General features: G+C 51.5%; 2 protein-coding genes across 4 annotated transcripts in view; one reads left to right on the top strand and one right to left on the bottom strand.

The window, feature by feature from the left end:
• The window catches only part of cfap77 (cilia and flagella associated protein 77), a 13,198-nt gene extending 8,419 nt beyond the window's left edge, over nucleotides 1-4,779 (top strand). Inside the window, exons 9-15 of the mRNA XM_061671095.1 lie at nucleotides 1,113-1,224; nucleotides 1,409-1,490; nucleotides 2,222-2,294; nucleotides 3,839-4,079; nucleotides 4,257-4,356; nucleotides 4,436-4,534; nucleotides 4,595-4,779. Of these exons, the coding sequence (XP_061527079.1) occupies nucleotides 1,113-1,224; nucleotides 1,409-1,490; nucleotides 2,222-2,294; nucleotides 3,839-4,079; nucleotides 4,257-4,356; nucleotides 4,436-4,534; nucleotides 4,595-4,651 (764 nt within the window). The 3' untranslated portion in view covers nucleotides 4,652-4,779. The remainder of the gene's footprint in view (nucleotides 1-1,112; nucleotides 1,225-1,408; nucleotides 1,491-2,221; nucleotides 2,295-3,838; nucleotides 4,080-4,256; nucleotides 4,357-4,435; nucleotides 4,535-4,594) is intronic.
• Nucleotides 3,887-14,300, bottom strand: ddx31 (DEAD (Asp-Glu-Ala-Asp) box polypeptide 31). Of its 3 annotated transcripts, XM_061671215.1 has the most exons (21): nucleotides 14,247-14,300; nucleotides 13,753-13,821; nucleotides 11,073-11,189; nucleotides 10,841-10,926; nucleotides 10,626-10,701; nucleotides 10,499-10,542; nucleotides 10,357-10,427; nucleotides 10,174-10,283; nucleotides 10,002-10,043; nucleotides 9,864-9,928; nucleotides 9,658-9,777; nucleotides 9,219-9,325; nucleotides 8,953-9,152; nucleotides 8,673-8,807; nucleotides 8,533-8,592; nucleotides 8,406-8,456; nucleotides 7,916-8,055; nucleotides 7,746-7,830; nucleotides 6,666-6,777; nucleotides 6,414-6,588; nucleotides 3,889-5,578 (listed from the first exon to the last, which is right to left on the bottom strand). In XM_061671215.1, the coding sequence occupies exons 2-21, from the start codon at nucleotides 13,807-13,809 to the stop codon at nucleotides 5,473-5,475; spliced, it is 1,959 nt and encodes a 652-aa protein (XP_061527199.1). In that variant the 5' UTR covers nucleotides 13,810-13,821; nucleotides 14,247-14,300; the 3' UTR covers nucleotides 3,889-5,472. The 3 variants fall into 3 exon arrangements, with proteins under 3 accessions (XP_061527201.1, XP_061527199.1, XP_061527202.1); XM_061671217.1 differs by lacking the exon at nucleotides 11,073-11,189 and having other exon boundaries at nucleotides 3,887-5,578; XM_061671218.1 differs by lacking the exons at nucleotides 7,746-7,830; nucleotides 7,916-8,055.

Genomic DNA, 14,300 nt, shown 5'->3' with positions numbered 1-14,300 from the left:
CGTGAGGAGCCGCGCAATTCCACGGTCGCGTCACTCGCGATGCATCTGAACTTTGCCGTGAAAAGAACGGACGCCGCGTTTTTGCGCGTGCGCACCTTTTGCACACGAGGCGCCTGCTTAGCATCGGAAGCGAGATTGTCTAAATCGCGCACATTTGTCAGCATTGTCATCATGCTGTCAACATATACTACAACAAACATTTTTTAGTGACGCATTTACATTTCATCATGTTGTGTTATCAGTTCTTGATTTGTGTCAATACAAAACAAATATGCGACGAATTCCAAAATAATGATTTATGGTTTGAATCGACTTTGAAACATCAAAGGGTCCCGGTGATGCGCGAACGCATCCAAACGTCAGCACGTCATTCGCAATATTGTTCCACTACGATGACGTCTTCAACAGGCTAATTTTAAACTTTAACCAAGGACAAATTTACAAAGTAGAAAAAAACGGGTCGCGGGCAACCAGTGGATCCATCCATCCATCCATCCCGTACTGTAAAAGCTCACGGCTCTTAATGTACAGATGTCGTCATACATAACGTGAAAAGCCTTTTGTATGCATTTGTTCTTTCAGTAACCCTCAAAAACTTCTGTCGTACGGTTAATTTCTTTTTCATCTTGATTTCATGCTTATTTGTAGTGAGCTTTATTAGATTTTAAGAAAAGACCAATAATTACAGCACAGTACCAAATAAAAGTGCTCTTGCTTGCACCGCAGCTTTTGTCCACACGATGGTGCTGTTCTACCTTCGTTTCTTTTTGGTGATGACTTTGTATTGATTATATGGTGTATTATTATTATTATTATGACTCACCTGCAACTTACGTTCCATGTTTTTTTTTAACCTATTCCTGTTTTAATGATCTAATTATTGCTACACTTTATTACACATCAATATTGACCTGGATTATAACATTGGAAATAGGGGCTTGTTTATCCTCATTGATCTCTCGGTATTGAAATCAAGGTTTTTAATTGCAATGCACTGTGTTGTTTTAAATGTGTGCATTGAGTATCGAAATCAAAGATTAAAGAAGTTAAAAACGTATGAAACATGACAGGAAGTTGACGTGCTTTTGGTGTTTCTTCTTGTTCGACGACAGTTCGAATCGAGAAAAACAAAAGTCTTCACTTCCGTGTTTGGCGTCCGGTTGCCACAGCGACCAAACGGCAGACCACCACGAGCACGTCGGCGACTCGGCGTCCAACATCAAAGTGAGTTTTAGGCTGACGAATCCTAAAGCATTAGTGGGATTAATATTAGGCATCCCGTCCAACTATTCCTTTGGCTTGTCTACACGTCAGACGTCAGTAACTTGCAATTATTATTTGATTATCATATTAAGATTGACACACAAAGGCAGCACAAAACAAAAGATCGATTTTTGTGATTTGGAAGCTTTTTGCATCGGCAGCCTCGCGACATGACGTCACCGGCAGTGGGCGTGGCCAGAGAGCCCACGCTGGACAAGCCGATGAAGGTAAACCCACCCACCCTCAACCTGATTGGGTCAAACGACGACGATGACGTCTGATTCGAATCGTAATGTGCGCGTTTCTTCCTGTTTGTCTGTCGTTAACGTGTGTGTGTGTGTGTGTGTGTGTGTGTGTGTGTGTGGCAAGCCTCCTTAGCATTTAATAGCGAGACTGCTGGAGATGTGTTATTGAATTTCGGCTCGTCAAAAAGAACATGAGCGACATCCGTCATCGATGAGCATTCCAGATATGCGCATCCTTCGTCACGGACAAATGACGTCACGTTTGCTATTCATCGTGTGTTGGCTTCTTCATCGTCGTCACCCACACGTCGACAATTCAATCCCGGATATCTACGATTCGCCTTTGACTATCCGGAACTCCAATTTGAGGAATCTATCTATCGTTTCATTCCAGTTCAAGATGTCTCCAATTCAGATCGATTCAAGATATCCACGTACGCGACGAACGGCAAAACGTACGGCAACGAACGTCCGTGGCGAAATGACAAAAGTTGCCGATATCTGTCATTTGCTTCCGACTCGGCCGAATGGGATTTTTCATATCTCTGTGAAAAATTCGGTTACACATATCTGGGAAGAAAATGTCGACGATTCAAATGACGATGACATCTCCGCTGTCAATTCTGGCGAGATTTGAAATGTTAAGAAGGCTTGCGCCGTAGCGTGCGTGTGCGTGGATCTAATGTGTGCGCGCGTGTGTGTGTGTGTGTCAGATACTTTCCGAGGGTCCACCTTTGACTTCGGGAGCCAGAAGCAGGTTGCGCGGAGACGGGGGTGTGGCTGCAGGTAACGCGCGCGCGAGCGCACACACGCACGCGCGCGGCCTGGGCTAGGCTAATCATGCTAGCTTGTTAAACGCGTGGCGCTGATCGTCGCCGCTAATGCTAACGCTAACTGAAAACTCAAAGGTGCTGCGGTTTTTAGGTTCAATACAGACCTGTGATTGAATCTCGCAGTTAACGACAAATACGGTGTCGACGGTAAGGCTATAAAACTGGATTCGAAGTCACGAGCAAGGCACGTTAGCTATGAATGCTCGGGCCGGCTTAGCCCCCCTCCCAGAAAACGTCGACGCTCGGCCCGCACTGCGGCCTGGACTTGGAGCCGCTAGTTTCGAACAGGAAGTCCTTTGGCGTCATTCCTACTCGCCGGTGTTTCCGCCCCCGGGCAAAGTCGAGCGCCGCACCGCAAACGCTGGCTGACCAAGTCAACGAACTTGGGGGAAGAAAAGCACCCGGACTCCCCCCTCGTTATTCTCGGGACTTAACAAAGCTAAACTCAACCACGAGCTCCCTGAACACGAGCGGCACATCGACGGTCCCGCCGATCCCGATCACTGCTTAAGTCACTTCGTACCGACGTACAGGCACAAACTTAAATGCGCAAAGCCGCAAAAAAGGACAAACTGCGACCGCGACGGACAATCGGGACTGCCAGAGAAACGGTCGGCGCCAGAACGAAGACGAATCCTCTCGGACCCTCCGCATCCCGGTCACCGGCTCTTCCGGCTCCTTCCCTCGGGTCGGCGCTACCGAACAGTTGTCACCGGACCAGATGACGCCACTATCGGGCGCTTCAAAGTGCTCGAACTCGGCGCAATGACGTCAGCGCAAGACCGGCGACTCGCCGTCGTGGGTTTGTTTGCCCCAAAAGTATATTTTGTCACCGTGGCCGTCCGTTGTCGAGCGCCTCCAATTACTGGAGACAAATTCCTTGTGTTGCGGACATAATTGGCAAATAAAGATGATCCTGATTCACCAAAAGCGTAATCATCAATAGTTTTTCATTTGGGCTGAAGATCAGGTTTCGGGGGCCTGTGACAATAAAGCTTTGCCACGAACGCATACTACCAAATCGTTTGGGTTTAAGCTTTTCTTTTCTTTCTTTTCGGTCGAGCAACGCCCAGTCATGACTGATTGTGGTAGAAACCGAATCAATAATAATAATAAACCGTCGGACGTTTCGCAAAGGTCAAAAAAAGGAGAAAATAAAATCCGACTTTTGGTTTGTGTGACGTCGAAAACAGCCTCGATGAAAGCGTCGGCCGAAGGTTTGTTTGTCGTCCCAAAAAGAAAAGAATCCACCAAATGTTAGTCAGCGCGCCGATCGCGTCACCCCGCAAACGTAATCGTGGTCGTCGCACTGAGCGCCGCTCATCTGTCGCGCGACGGAACCGTGCCCACGCGCTACTTCGGGCCTTTTACACGTCCTCACTCTGACGCACAGCAGAATAGAACGTAACGTTTGACCCGTCAATTCGATTGATAGATTTGTTCTGCTTGCTCTGTGTGCGTGTGCGTGCGTGCGTGCGGATCTGTGTGCGTTTGTAGCATTGTCCCGGTGGAGGGTCCAATCCCGACAGGAAGTCCCGCCCCCCCGTCGCCCCCCCGTCCCCAACTTTGTGACCCTCAACCAGGAAGCGGTGAAGTCGGGTCACGTGACTGCCAAACAACTGAGGGAGTACAGAGAACAGATGGGCGTGGTCCAGCACAGCCCCGCCCACAAAGCGCACAGAGGCGGAGCTTCACAACGTCCGCCAGTTCCGGACATAACCTTTGGAGTTAAAAACAGGTCGCTGGTTTTAAAGACCGCACAGTGATTCGGGATTCGGGAACGAGTGAACGAGTCCCAACGTAAAATCGCTCACTCGCTTCTTACTCTCGAATCACGACGTCAAGATTTTTAGAACTAGCCGAGTCCCCGATATCGAAATCCCTATTGAGTGATGTTGATGATGGCGCTCCTCAGGGCACCGTCTCCACTCTTCGACATTTTGTCCCACGAGTACGCTCGCCGCTGGATGCAGGAAAACATGAAAGGTCGCAGCGAGCACGAGCGACGCCACGCAGTCAGTGCACACACGCCCGTACACACCGACGGATGACTCGTGCGACGTCTGATTTTGTGTACCGTTTGTGTGTTTGCAGGTGAAGTGTGTGTCCTTTGCACACACACGCACCTCTTTGCTGCGCACCAACACGGTGCTTCCTCACATAAACACGCACACACGTGCACGCTATGCGCAGGTAACACGTACACACATAACGTGTATGTAATAACTATGTAGTAACTTGGTCTGTGTTCAGGTGGGCCCCGCTCTGGACACCTTCAGGAAGCGTCGCACAAGTCATCACGTCAAGTGAGCAAGTCTACAAGATAAGCCGTCAAGTCGATTTAGCGAAAGCGAAAAGTGAAAAGTGATGTCGTGTGTGAAGGAAAGAAAGAAAGAAAGAAAACAAGTTTGTGAAAAGCCTCCCCGGTGTCCGCCCCTTTGTCGATCGTCACGTGTGGACGACGAAACTCATTTCGAGCTCTCATTCGTTCATTCTCGTCGTCATCAATAGCGAGGATCGACCGCGCGCACGCGTATCGGTGACGTTTGCTGACCGTTGACTGGCTTCCTAATAATAATCATAATCATAATCATAATGCTTCTCGCGGTGCGCACCAGTCCTCCAAATCACCGGCGCGTCCTCGAGAGCCCGCCGCTCAGTCAGCCGTCCATTGGCTCAACGCACACGTCGACGTCACGGACACGAACCCTCCTGGGTGAGGTCCAGGTACCAGTAGCCGCTTTTGCCCGAAAGAGTTGCCGTCGTACAACTCGCGACATCATCAAACTCGGCGAGTGCTTCGCGAGAAGAAAGCGGAAATGTCTGCGGGCGCCCGTCGAGGGACGGCGCCGCGGCCCCGCCCGCTCGATGCCCGTACCTGCCGGCTCCGCCCATTGCGGACTTCTACCCATACGCGGCGAGCCGGTCGGCCGAGGACGCCGCAAACGGCCGCGTGCTCGTCACGTAATGTTATGACATCACCGCGATGACCTCACGAGAGCTTTATGACATCAAAATGAGGCCGAGGATTTAATTTGTTGATATTCACATTTAACGTTACCCCTGCGCCGCCACAAAAAGGGTTCCTGTCAAATTCGAGTGAGAAATTGGTTGGTCTTGGTGTCATGTGGTCACTGTAGCTCCGCCCCTTCCCGCTGCTTCTTGTTTTTCTTGTTGTTGCGGAGGCCGCTGGAGAACTCGTCAGCGTCGTTCTTCGTCTTAATGTTCAGACGCGGCCTGACGGCGACAAATCGCAGCGAGGTTAGCATCGGGCGGGGGCTACATGCTAACGAGGATCGCAAGCACTCGGACCGAACGCGTGCGCGTGCGCACGAAGTGTTTTTGTGTGCACGCTGTATAAAGCGCACGACCGAGTGTGTCCGGCTGTGTTTGTGTTCAGTGTGTATGTCAGTGTGTCCTTGTTGTTGTGTCTGTTTCAAGGGTTTTATTGTGTTTGTCTAAATTGTGGTGCGTGGCTGTGTTTTTTAAAGTGTGTTGTGTGTATTCAAAGTGTAAAGGTATTATTTTATTCTTCCTAGGGCATTGATACAGGTATTATTGTGCGTGTGTGTGTTAAGTGTGTAACTATTGTGATACAGTGTGTGTATAAAAAGTGTGTAGTTGTGTGGGTGCAGTCGTGTTTGTGTCGTGTGTGTGTGTGTGTAAAATGTCTCGGATGTCCGTCCATCCATTTTCTTCACCGCTTCTCCTCCCGCGGGTGGCGGGCGTGCCGGCGCCCATCCCAGCGATCATCGGGCGGGAGGCGGGGTCCACCCTGAACCGGTCGCCAGCCAATCGCAGGGCACATACAAACAAACAAACAAACAACCCTTCGCACCGACGGGCAATTTAGAGTTGCCAATTAAGCTACCCGTCTTGGATGTGTATGTCTACAAAGGGTTTCTAAAGTGCGCGTGATTCTTTGTGTAAAGGGTGTACATGTAGTGTGAGTGTTCATGTGTTAATTGTGCGTAGTTATGTGCTAGTGTTGCTTTGTGTGTTTAAAGTGTGTTGTGTTTTGCATGTTGTTTTTTGACTGACAATTGTGTTTGTGGGTGTGCCGCGCCCTCACTTGTTTGGTGTGTTTTTGCGGCGTCGGGGCCCGGCGGCGGCGGCGGCGAGGCGTCGCGGCGCATCTCTCAGGCCGAAGCTCTTGGCGGCGTGTCCCAGGTGGAGCGCGCGGATGTGGAAGAAGCGCTTGAGGGGGGCCGGGTAGCTGGCGTACGACCTCAGGTACGACCCCAGCGCTGACCCCGACGACAGCACGTCAATCGCACGACTCGGCAACAGCGGCGGAAGGAGCGGCCGAGGGCGGGGCTCGTACCTTTCTTGGCGTTCCGCAGCGAGGCGGCGTCGGCGTGGACGAAGTTCTCGAATTGCGCCTGCAGCACCGTCGCACGCTCGCGACTTTCCTGCTCCAGGGCGCCGCGGGAGGTCTGACGGGCGACAACCGCCAGCATGGAACGAGATGACGTCATTCCGTTACAAAATGCGCGTCATTGTAAAGCATTCGGTTACTGGGAGAAAGGGTGCCAGGAAATGTGGTGTTTTTGGAAATGTACATGACGACAATTTGAGTATCACTTCGTCCGTTTAAAGCCGACGGTCATGCGGCATTCTGCCGTCGTCTCAAACGCGACCTCCGAGCGCCACCCGGTGGTGCAATCTATTAGCTTGTCTGCGATTTTGAAAAGGTTCGATTCGGTTTCACTTTTGAACCCATGAAAGAAAATCCACTTGGAAGCTCTCCTCGTTCACATTTTTGACCTTCAGCGTTCGCCCGATTTGGATGTAAAGCGCCACAAACGAAACCAACTCATCCCGTTTGTTTCATTTCAAATCCATCGCGGGGATGTTTCGAGGCAAAAAGATGACAATTGCGTCCGTGTCCCCAGATCGTTTCTGGACCCGACGACGATGTCACCGCCGCTTGTCACGAAGACGAAGTTCACAATCATCAACAGTCGACCTCTGTTGAGCCACGGCGGCCATTTTACATCCTCACGAACAAACACAAATGCAGTATCGTCGGAATTCCGAAATCATCGCCAATGCAGCTCAGCAGATTTATCGATCTTGGCAGGCGGCTTGACGGAACCTTTCGCCATTTCATTGATACCGCTGGCACAGATAGAACAGTAAATAAAGATTTCTGATGAATAAAGAAATCGTAATTACGGTACAATAATAACAACGCTTTCACTTTTAACCCAACGATATCATTGATTTGTTTGACATTTTAAGCAAAAACCGTGAGCACCAACGCGAGATACGAACCCAAGCGTGCATTTGGCGAACCCTTGCGCTCCGATTACATTTTCAACCGGGTAACTTCAAATCGTAACCAACTACATTTCCAGAGTCGTCACGAGGCAACGGCTCGGGCCGACGGAGCGGGCGCTACCTGTCCGCGGTACACGCCCCGCCCCTCGCAGGCATCGTCCTTCACGAGCTCGGCCAGGATGTCCGTCAGCTTCATCTCCGATAGGCTGAAAGGCGGCGGCGAGCACGGTCAGCGCAGGAAGCGGGCGGGCGGGCGGACGGTCGGACTCGGGACGCGCGGCCGCGGCTCACCTGATGTTGCGATCGGCCAGCTCGCCGACGAAGGCGGACTCGCCGGGCGTGAGGAAGAGGAGGCCGCTGCCCCCCAGGCCCATGCGCGCAGTGCGCCCCACGCGGTGCACGTACTCCGCCGCGCTGCACGGAGGCGTGTACTGGACACACGCACGCGCAACATCATGCCGCACCTCCTACGTCGGTGTGTGTTTCTGTTGCGCGTGGCCTCGTGACGTGCATTTGTGTGGAACATACGCGCATGTTCGTACGTGAAAATGTGTGTGCTAGTAACGTGTATGTTTGTGTGTGCACGTGACAGAGAATGTATTAGTAACGTGTATGCGTGTGAGAGGGTTTCTGTTGTGAGTGGGTGCGTGTGTGTTAGTAATGGTTGTGTGTGAACGAATGCGTGTCCTTGCGACATGTATTTGTGTGGTTATAAAGTACATTTGTGTGCGCTTGAGAAAGAATATTAACACCTGTGTGTGTGTGTCTGTGTGTGTGTCACCTGTATTATCCACGTGACCTGAGGTAGGTGTAACCCGCGAGCGGCTACATCCTGAAACAAAAATGTGTTGTTATGCGCCGAGTGCGCCCCCAACGGTCACGACGTGAACTACATGAGCCAGACCGACCGTACACAGCAGAACTCCGCACCCGCGACTCGAGAAGTTCCGGAAAACCTCAGAGCGCTCCTGGTGGACAAAACAAACACGGAGCGCGTCACGGCCGAGGCGAGCGTGACCTCGCCCTGACCCTCAACCTGCGACCTCACCTCCTGACGCATGTTCCCGTGGAGACGCAGGAAGCGAAGCCCGGCCCGCCGATCGGCCGACAACACGCCGCAGAAGAGAGAGTGCAGGAAGTCCACCTCCTCGCAACTCGACACAAACACCAACGCCTTCTCGTCCTGAAACGCACGCGCGCGCGCACACACAAGAGCCGTTTGAATCTCAGGACTCGGCTCATCAGAATCAAATGACCCGGACGTGCGAGAAGATGCGGCGGCGCCAAACGAGCTTCCATCTTGAATCTCCTTCATTCAACACGCGTACCTGACAAGTGTGCAGGACGAAGGTCGCGAGACAAACCAGTCGGACTTTGCTCGGCACGACGACCACGAACTGCTCGAGGCCCGTCGGCAGCGCGAAGCTTTCCGACGGGCCGAGCGCGGCGGGGTCGGAGGGCGCGGCGGGGTCACGAACCCGGACGGCGACGGGATCCTTCAAACAGATGTCCGCCAGACGCGTCACGCCTGAAACGCGTACAGGAAGTAACTACCGGCGCGCGCACACGCCGTGTAGTGCCAGTGTGTATTTACCTTGCGTGAGTGTCGCTGACAGGAGGACATTTTGTCTCGGTGGTCCTGTTGCGTTCAAAGAGTTTAAGATGATTGACAGGTCCTTCTCGAAACCCAAGTCCAATATCCTGCGCGCGCGCACACACACACACACACACACGAGAATGTTTTGCGAGTGTGTGTGTGTGCATTATTGTTTCTGTCTTTTAGTGTGTGTGTGAATGTGTCATCTAGTGTATTACTGTGTTAGCCTATAATTGTGTGCGCATGCGTTACGTGTGTTGCGTTTGTGTCATTGTGTGTGTTTGAATGTTTTAACGTGTGCGTATGTGCGTGCAACTGTGCTTGTTTGTATTTTATTGTTTGTGTGTTTACTGTGTCAATAACACACAGTAAGGTGTGTCCAGCTATCTGTTATTGTTTGTTATTGTTACGTGTACATTCAACGTGCGCGCGGTACCGGTCGGCCTCGTCCAGAACGAGCCAGCGTACGGCGCTGAAGGCGATGCTGAGGGTGTGTTCGATGTGATCCACCAGACGTCCCGGCGTGGACACCAGGATGTTGATGCCCTTGCGCAGCCTGGCGACAAACACGCCACAAAACTTAGTCGCCGTAACTTCCGTAACTTATTTTCATTTGATTCCTCAAAAGGTCGGCGTGTCCACCTGGCCTTCTCGGACTTCCTCTTCTCCCCGCCCGTCAGAACTCCGGGAACGATCCACGTGAACGGCTGCCGGCGGGACAGGAAGGGACGGACGCTGAGCACTTCCTGTCATTTCACAATAAGAGCGCGCGGCGTTTACCTTGAGAAGTTTCTGGAAGGTGCCGAAGGTCTGCTGGGCCAGCTGGACAACGACAGCACGTTACAAGCCAGGAATATTCGACAACAACGTTGGCTGCAGTGCGGCCTCATAATCAAGATCATAACAACAACACTAATAATAATAATAATAATAATAATAAAGTCTGCCTCACCTCCCTGGTGGGCACGATGACCAGCGCCAGGGGGCCGTCCGAGCGCTGGACCTTGGTCTGGAGAGCCTGCAGGCTCTGAACCACTGGGATGGCGAAAGACAAAGTCTTACCTGAAACGATGACAACGCACGTCAGCGCACGCGCGCACACACACGCCACGCACGCGCGCACACACACACTGACCTGAGCCCGTCTGGGATCGAACGACGGCATCTCGTCCGGACAGAAGCGCCGGGATGCTCTCCTTCTGAACGCTGAACAACAACAACACCTCAGTTGCGTGTGTGTCAAATTGTAACGTGTGCGTGTGCGTATAAAAAGTGACCTGGTCAGCGTGGACACATTAAGTACTTTGTTCAGCGTTGCCACCTGGTGGAGGAAAACAATCAATCAGGACGAGGAACACCAATCGCGTGTGCACGCGCGGGCGCGTGTGTGTGTGTGTGTGTTACCAGGTGAGGGTGAAGGTTCAAGTCTGAGAAGGATTCCGAGGTAAAAATCTTCTCCGTTAGCGGACAAACTTCAGATCTTAACGACCAGAAAAACAGTAAAAACACCAACCAATCAGGAGACCAATAAAGGGAGGACCAATAAGAAGCCGGCCAATCGGGAGGACCAATGACAGGATGCCCGATGACGGATCGAACGGCAAGGCGTCGATGATCACCTTTGAACTTCGGGGATGTCCGGGTTGTGTTTGAACAGAGACGACGTCTTGATGTCCGCGCCGCCGTCCGTCCCGCGCCGCGTCTCCTTTCAGACGTCAAACACGGCGTCACATGACATACACGCGAACCGACCCGTCATCGCGACCACGAGCCGAATCAAGGGTCGGAGTTCACTCGATGACCTCACGGCGGGGGCGCGCGGTACGACGAAACCTCAGCTGACCGCCATACCTGCGGGCGCGGGGGAGACGGGGCTCCGGCCCCGAGCTCCGCCTCCTGCGGCCGGGCCCGCTTGGCGCGCCGCCGCTCTTTGGGGCGGGGCCACTTCCTCTTGGGCGCCTTCGCATTCTGAAGGACAGACACGACGGTCGCCACGGTTACACTCACATTCCGGCATTGTGACCGGACACGGCCGATGACAGACCATCGCACTGGACGACACACGACCGCGGTTACATGCCGCTTCCTGTGGAGCCACGAACGAGTCAGCGGTGATTCGGATTCCTCACGAAAAACGAATCTCAGATCAGAATTGTCGCATTCGAACCGAAACGAGTCAAAGAATAAAATCTGACTTTATTCTGACCAGCACTGCGATGCTGCACACGGGCGCCGCCATTTTGACTTGGTGCACATGGCTTCTGCGCATATACACATTGGAATTTCACCCAGATCGCCATAAAGTTTGTTTAAAAAATAATAATCATAAATAAAAGAAAAGAAAGAGCTTTCTACTAAAGGAGCCTCGTGTTTGGCCGACCTCTCCGGTGAGCTGCACACACGGACGGATAACACGGAAGCGCCGCCGCCGTAGCGGAAAAGGAGCCGTCGTGGGAGAGGCGACCGGGCACACCGGCAGATGTAAAGGGAGCAAGCCGGTCCGACGCGGCGCGAAGGCAGCGCGACGAGGTAGCCGGCGGACTAAGTCGCAGCAGGCTAGCCGGAAAGGCGGCGCCTCGGTCCGGTCCGCCTGGATTTACGGCCCGAGGAGCGCAAAACAAACCCGGCCGGGATTCGACCCGTGGCCAAGGCGCAGCGAGGGATCCCGCTTAAAGAAAAAACAACAACTTCTCTGCACGGAGATGATGGAGCTCAAATGTGCCCGTGTCCTCTCTTAGCGGGTCAATAGATTTAGATCGTTTTCAAATAATCACACTGGATTTTTCATTTGTTGGGCTATTATTTCAAAATAGTACAAGGGGTAACGATTCGGTCGGGATTCGCTAGTCATTCGTTACTGGCAATACGACTAGCGATTGGCATTTTAGGGCCGGGAGGGGAAAGAAATGAAATTGAACTCGGTGAAGTCGACTTGAGACAGAGGTCAAAGGTACATTTCTGCCTGGAAGTGCCGTTTTTGCGCCACCGTTCATGTTTCGCGGACGTTTATTACAGACGCATGCAGCATGGGCCAGCGGGAAAGGAAAAATAAATACCAATCACGACAAAGGATGTCGAAAGTGTGAATGTGATAAAAAAAAAAAACTCCTTTGAATTGACTTCATTTGAGCATGTACATCAGTTGCACACGATTAAAATGTGTTGAAATTGACATAATTTACCCCTCGTCCCCTAAAAAAAATTAAAAAAAAACTTTTGTCAGCGTGCGTGTTCTCTCCTGTGTATGAAAATAATAAATGGATTCATCAAAAAGGAGTCCGTTTTTCATATCCTCTTTGATATGCTGATGTGCTTCTGTTTGAATTGAAAAGATTGATGACAAATAGCACACACAGAACATTTACGCACGAACCTTCATCTCACGGGGCCGAGTGGAGCTTAGCGTCCGAAGCCGTTGTAAAAAGACCTGAAGGCGTTAACCTCGCGATTCTCTCCTCGAACGGGGTGCGCCGGTTCTTCCGCCTTTTTTGGGCCCCACTTTGGCGGCGGGCAGCCAGCCGCCCTCCGCTTCACGTCCACCTTCACGTCTGAGCGCTTCTTTTTTAGTTCAGCGTGTTCTGCCTCCGCAGCCGCACACGCGCCGTCCCGGTCGTGCCAAAGAGGATTTTCTTGCGTGCCGCCGCTTCATTGAGCAACTTCACATTCAGAAAAAAGGATTTTTCTTCATTATCTCGCTCCTTTTCCTTTTTTCCCCTGATCATGCAGAGATCGGGATCGCAGGCGCACGATTTGCATATTCAAATGCGGGCGCGGACGGGGAGGAGTCGGCTACTCCGGCACGTGCGCTCATTTCCACGTGGATTGCGACGGACGAAAGAAATGCGCTTGGATTCACGAGTACGCAGAGTTTCACACATCTGGCTAGTTTTGTGCGTACGACGTTTTCTGGATTTGCGCGTACGCCGTGTTTTAGGAGGAAATCCGCGCAAAGGCCCCCGATCTTTAATTCTTGTATTGGTGCACCACCTAGTGGCTGAATAGCTGAAGTTATTTCTGTGCTTAAAAACACTGATTGATTTAAAAACAAAAACTGATTTAAGGTGAAGTGGGATTTCAAGAAAATATGACGAGGTGGAGGTCCCCAAAAGAAAGAGGCAATGGAGGTTTGAACTTCCTAAGAAAGCGCATCATCCAACAACATGACCACAAGCGCCACTCTACAGTTTTCTTCAACTGTTAAATTCTATTGCAAACAATAACGCTTATTTCTACAGCTTTATGAGCTGATCATTAGTTTTTCCCTTTTTCCGCGTGTGGTGTTTTTCATTTCAATTGACTCGAATCTGTTTTGAGGCCATCGTTCGGTTTTGCAGGACGAGTCGGGCCGGGGTTTTGGGTTTTGTCGTTTGTGTTTAAGGTTTGGAGGAAATTGGAGGAGTTTTCAAGAAACGTGTTTTTGCAATCGAGAAGAGCGAATAATGACGATTCCGGTGTGTGAGAGATTGCGATCTGCGAGCATGTGCACGTGTGACGAACAGAGACCGGAAGTGAACTCCAAGTACTTCCTCACCGACGACGATGAACCGGAAGTGACGTTGATATACAGTTGATCGTCGGATGACGCCATCTTCGCTCCGTCCTAAGAGAAAAAGTCACAAACAATAATTGTTGTGTTGACTCGTCATTTTGTGAACTTTTTGCGTGCGTATTTCCAGAATCCCAGCCGAAAGAAAGCGCGTCGGCTGGTGATGCGTTCAGGAACCTTCCAGACACTTTTGACCTTAATTTGCTTGAGACCCGCGTGCAAACTTTAAAAGACACATTTCTCCGCGAGTCCGCCTCATCTTAATTTAAAAGTTGGACTGTTGCTCATGCAAGCATTTTAAAGTCACGCCAAACCGTTTGCCGAGGACACAAACCGTTACCTTCAAACAACACGAAGCAGCTAATGCTAACAACATCCTCGCGCTAGTGAGCAGTCACTTCCGGTCAAAAAAGCTTCTGAGCTAAGCACACGTAAATACAAACGACAGTCGAAACACGAAGCGGACGATAAAAACTCACCGGCGTCCACCGCGAAGACACACGTGTGAATACTTCCTGCTACGCCACCAGGCC

This window comes from Phycodurus eques, chromosome 3, assembly GCF_024500275.1.
Source record: "Phycodurus eques isolate BA_2022a chromosome 3, UOR_Pequ_1.1, whole genome shotgun sequence".
Lineage (NCBI taxonomy): Eukaryota > Metazoa > Chordata > Actinopteri > Syngnathiformes > Syngnathidae > Phycodurus > Phycodurus eques.
Note: the sequence above shows the minus strand (reverse complement) of the source record. Positions and strands in the feature narration are given on the sequence as shown.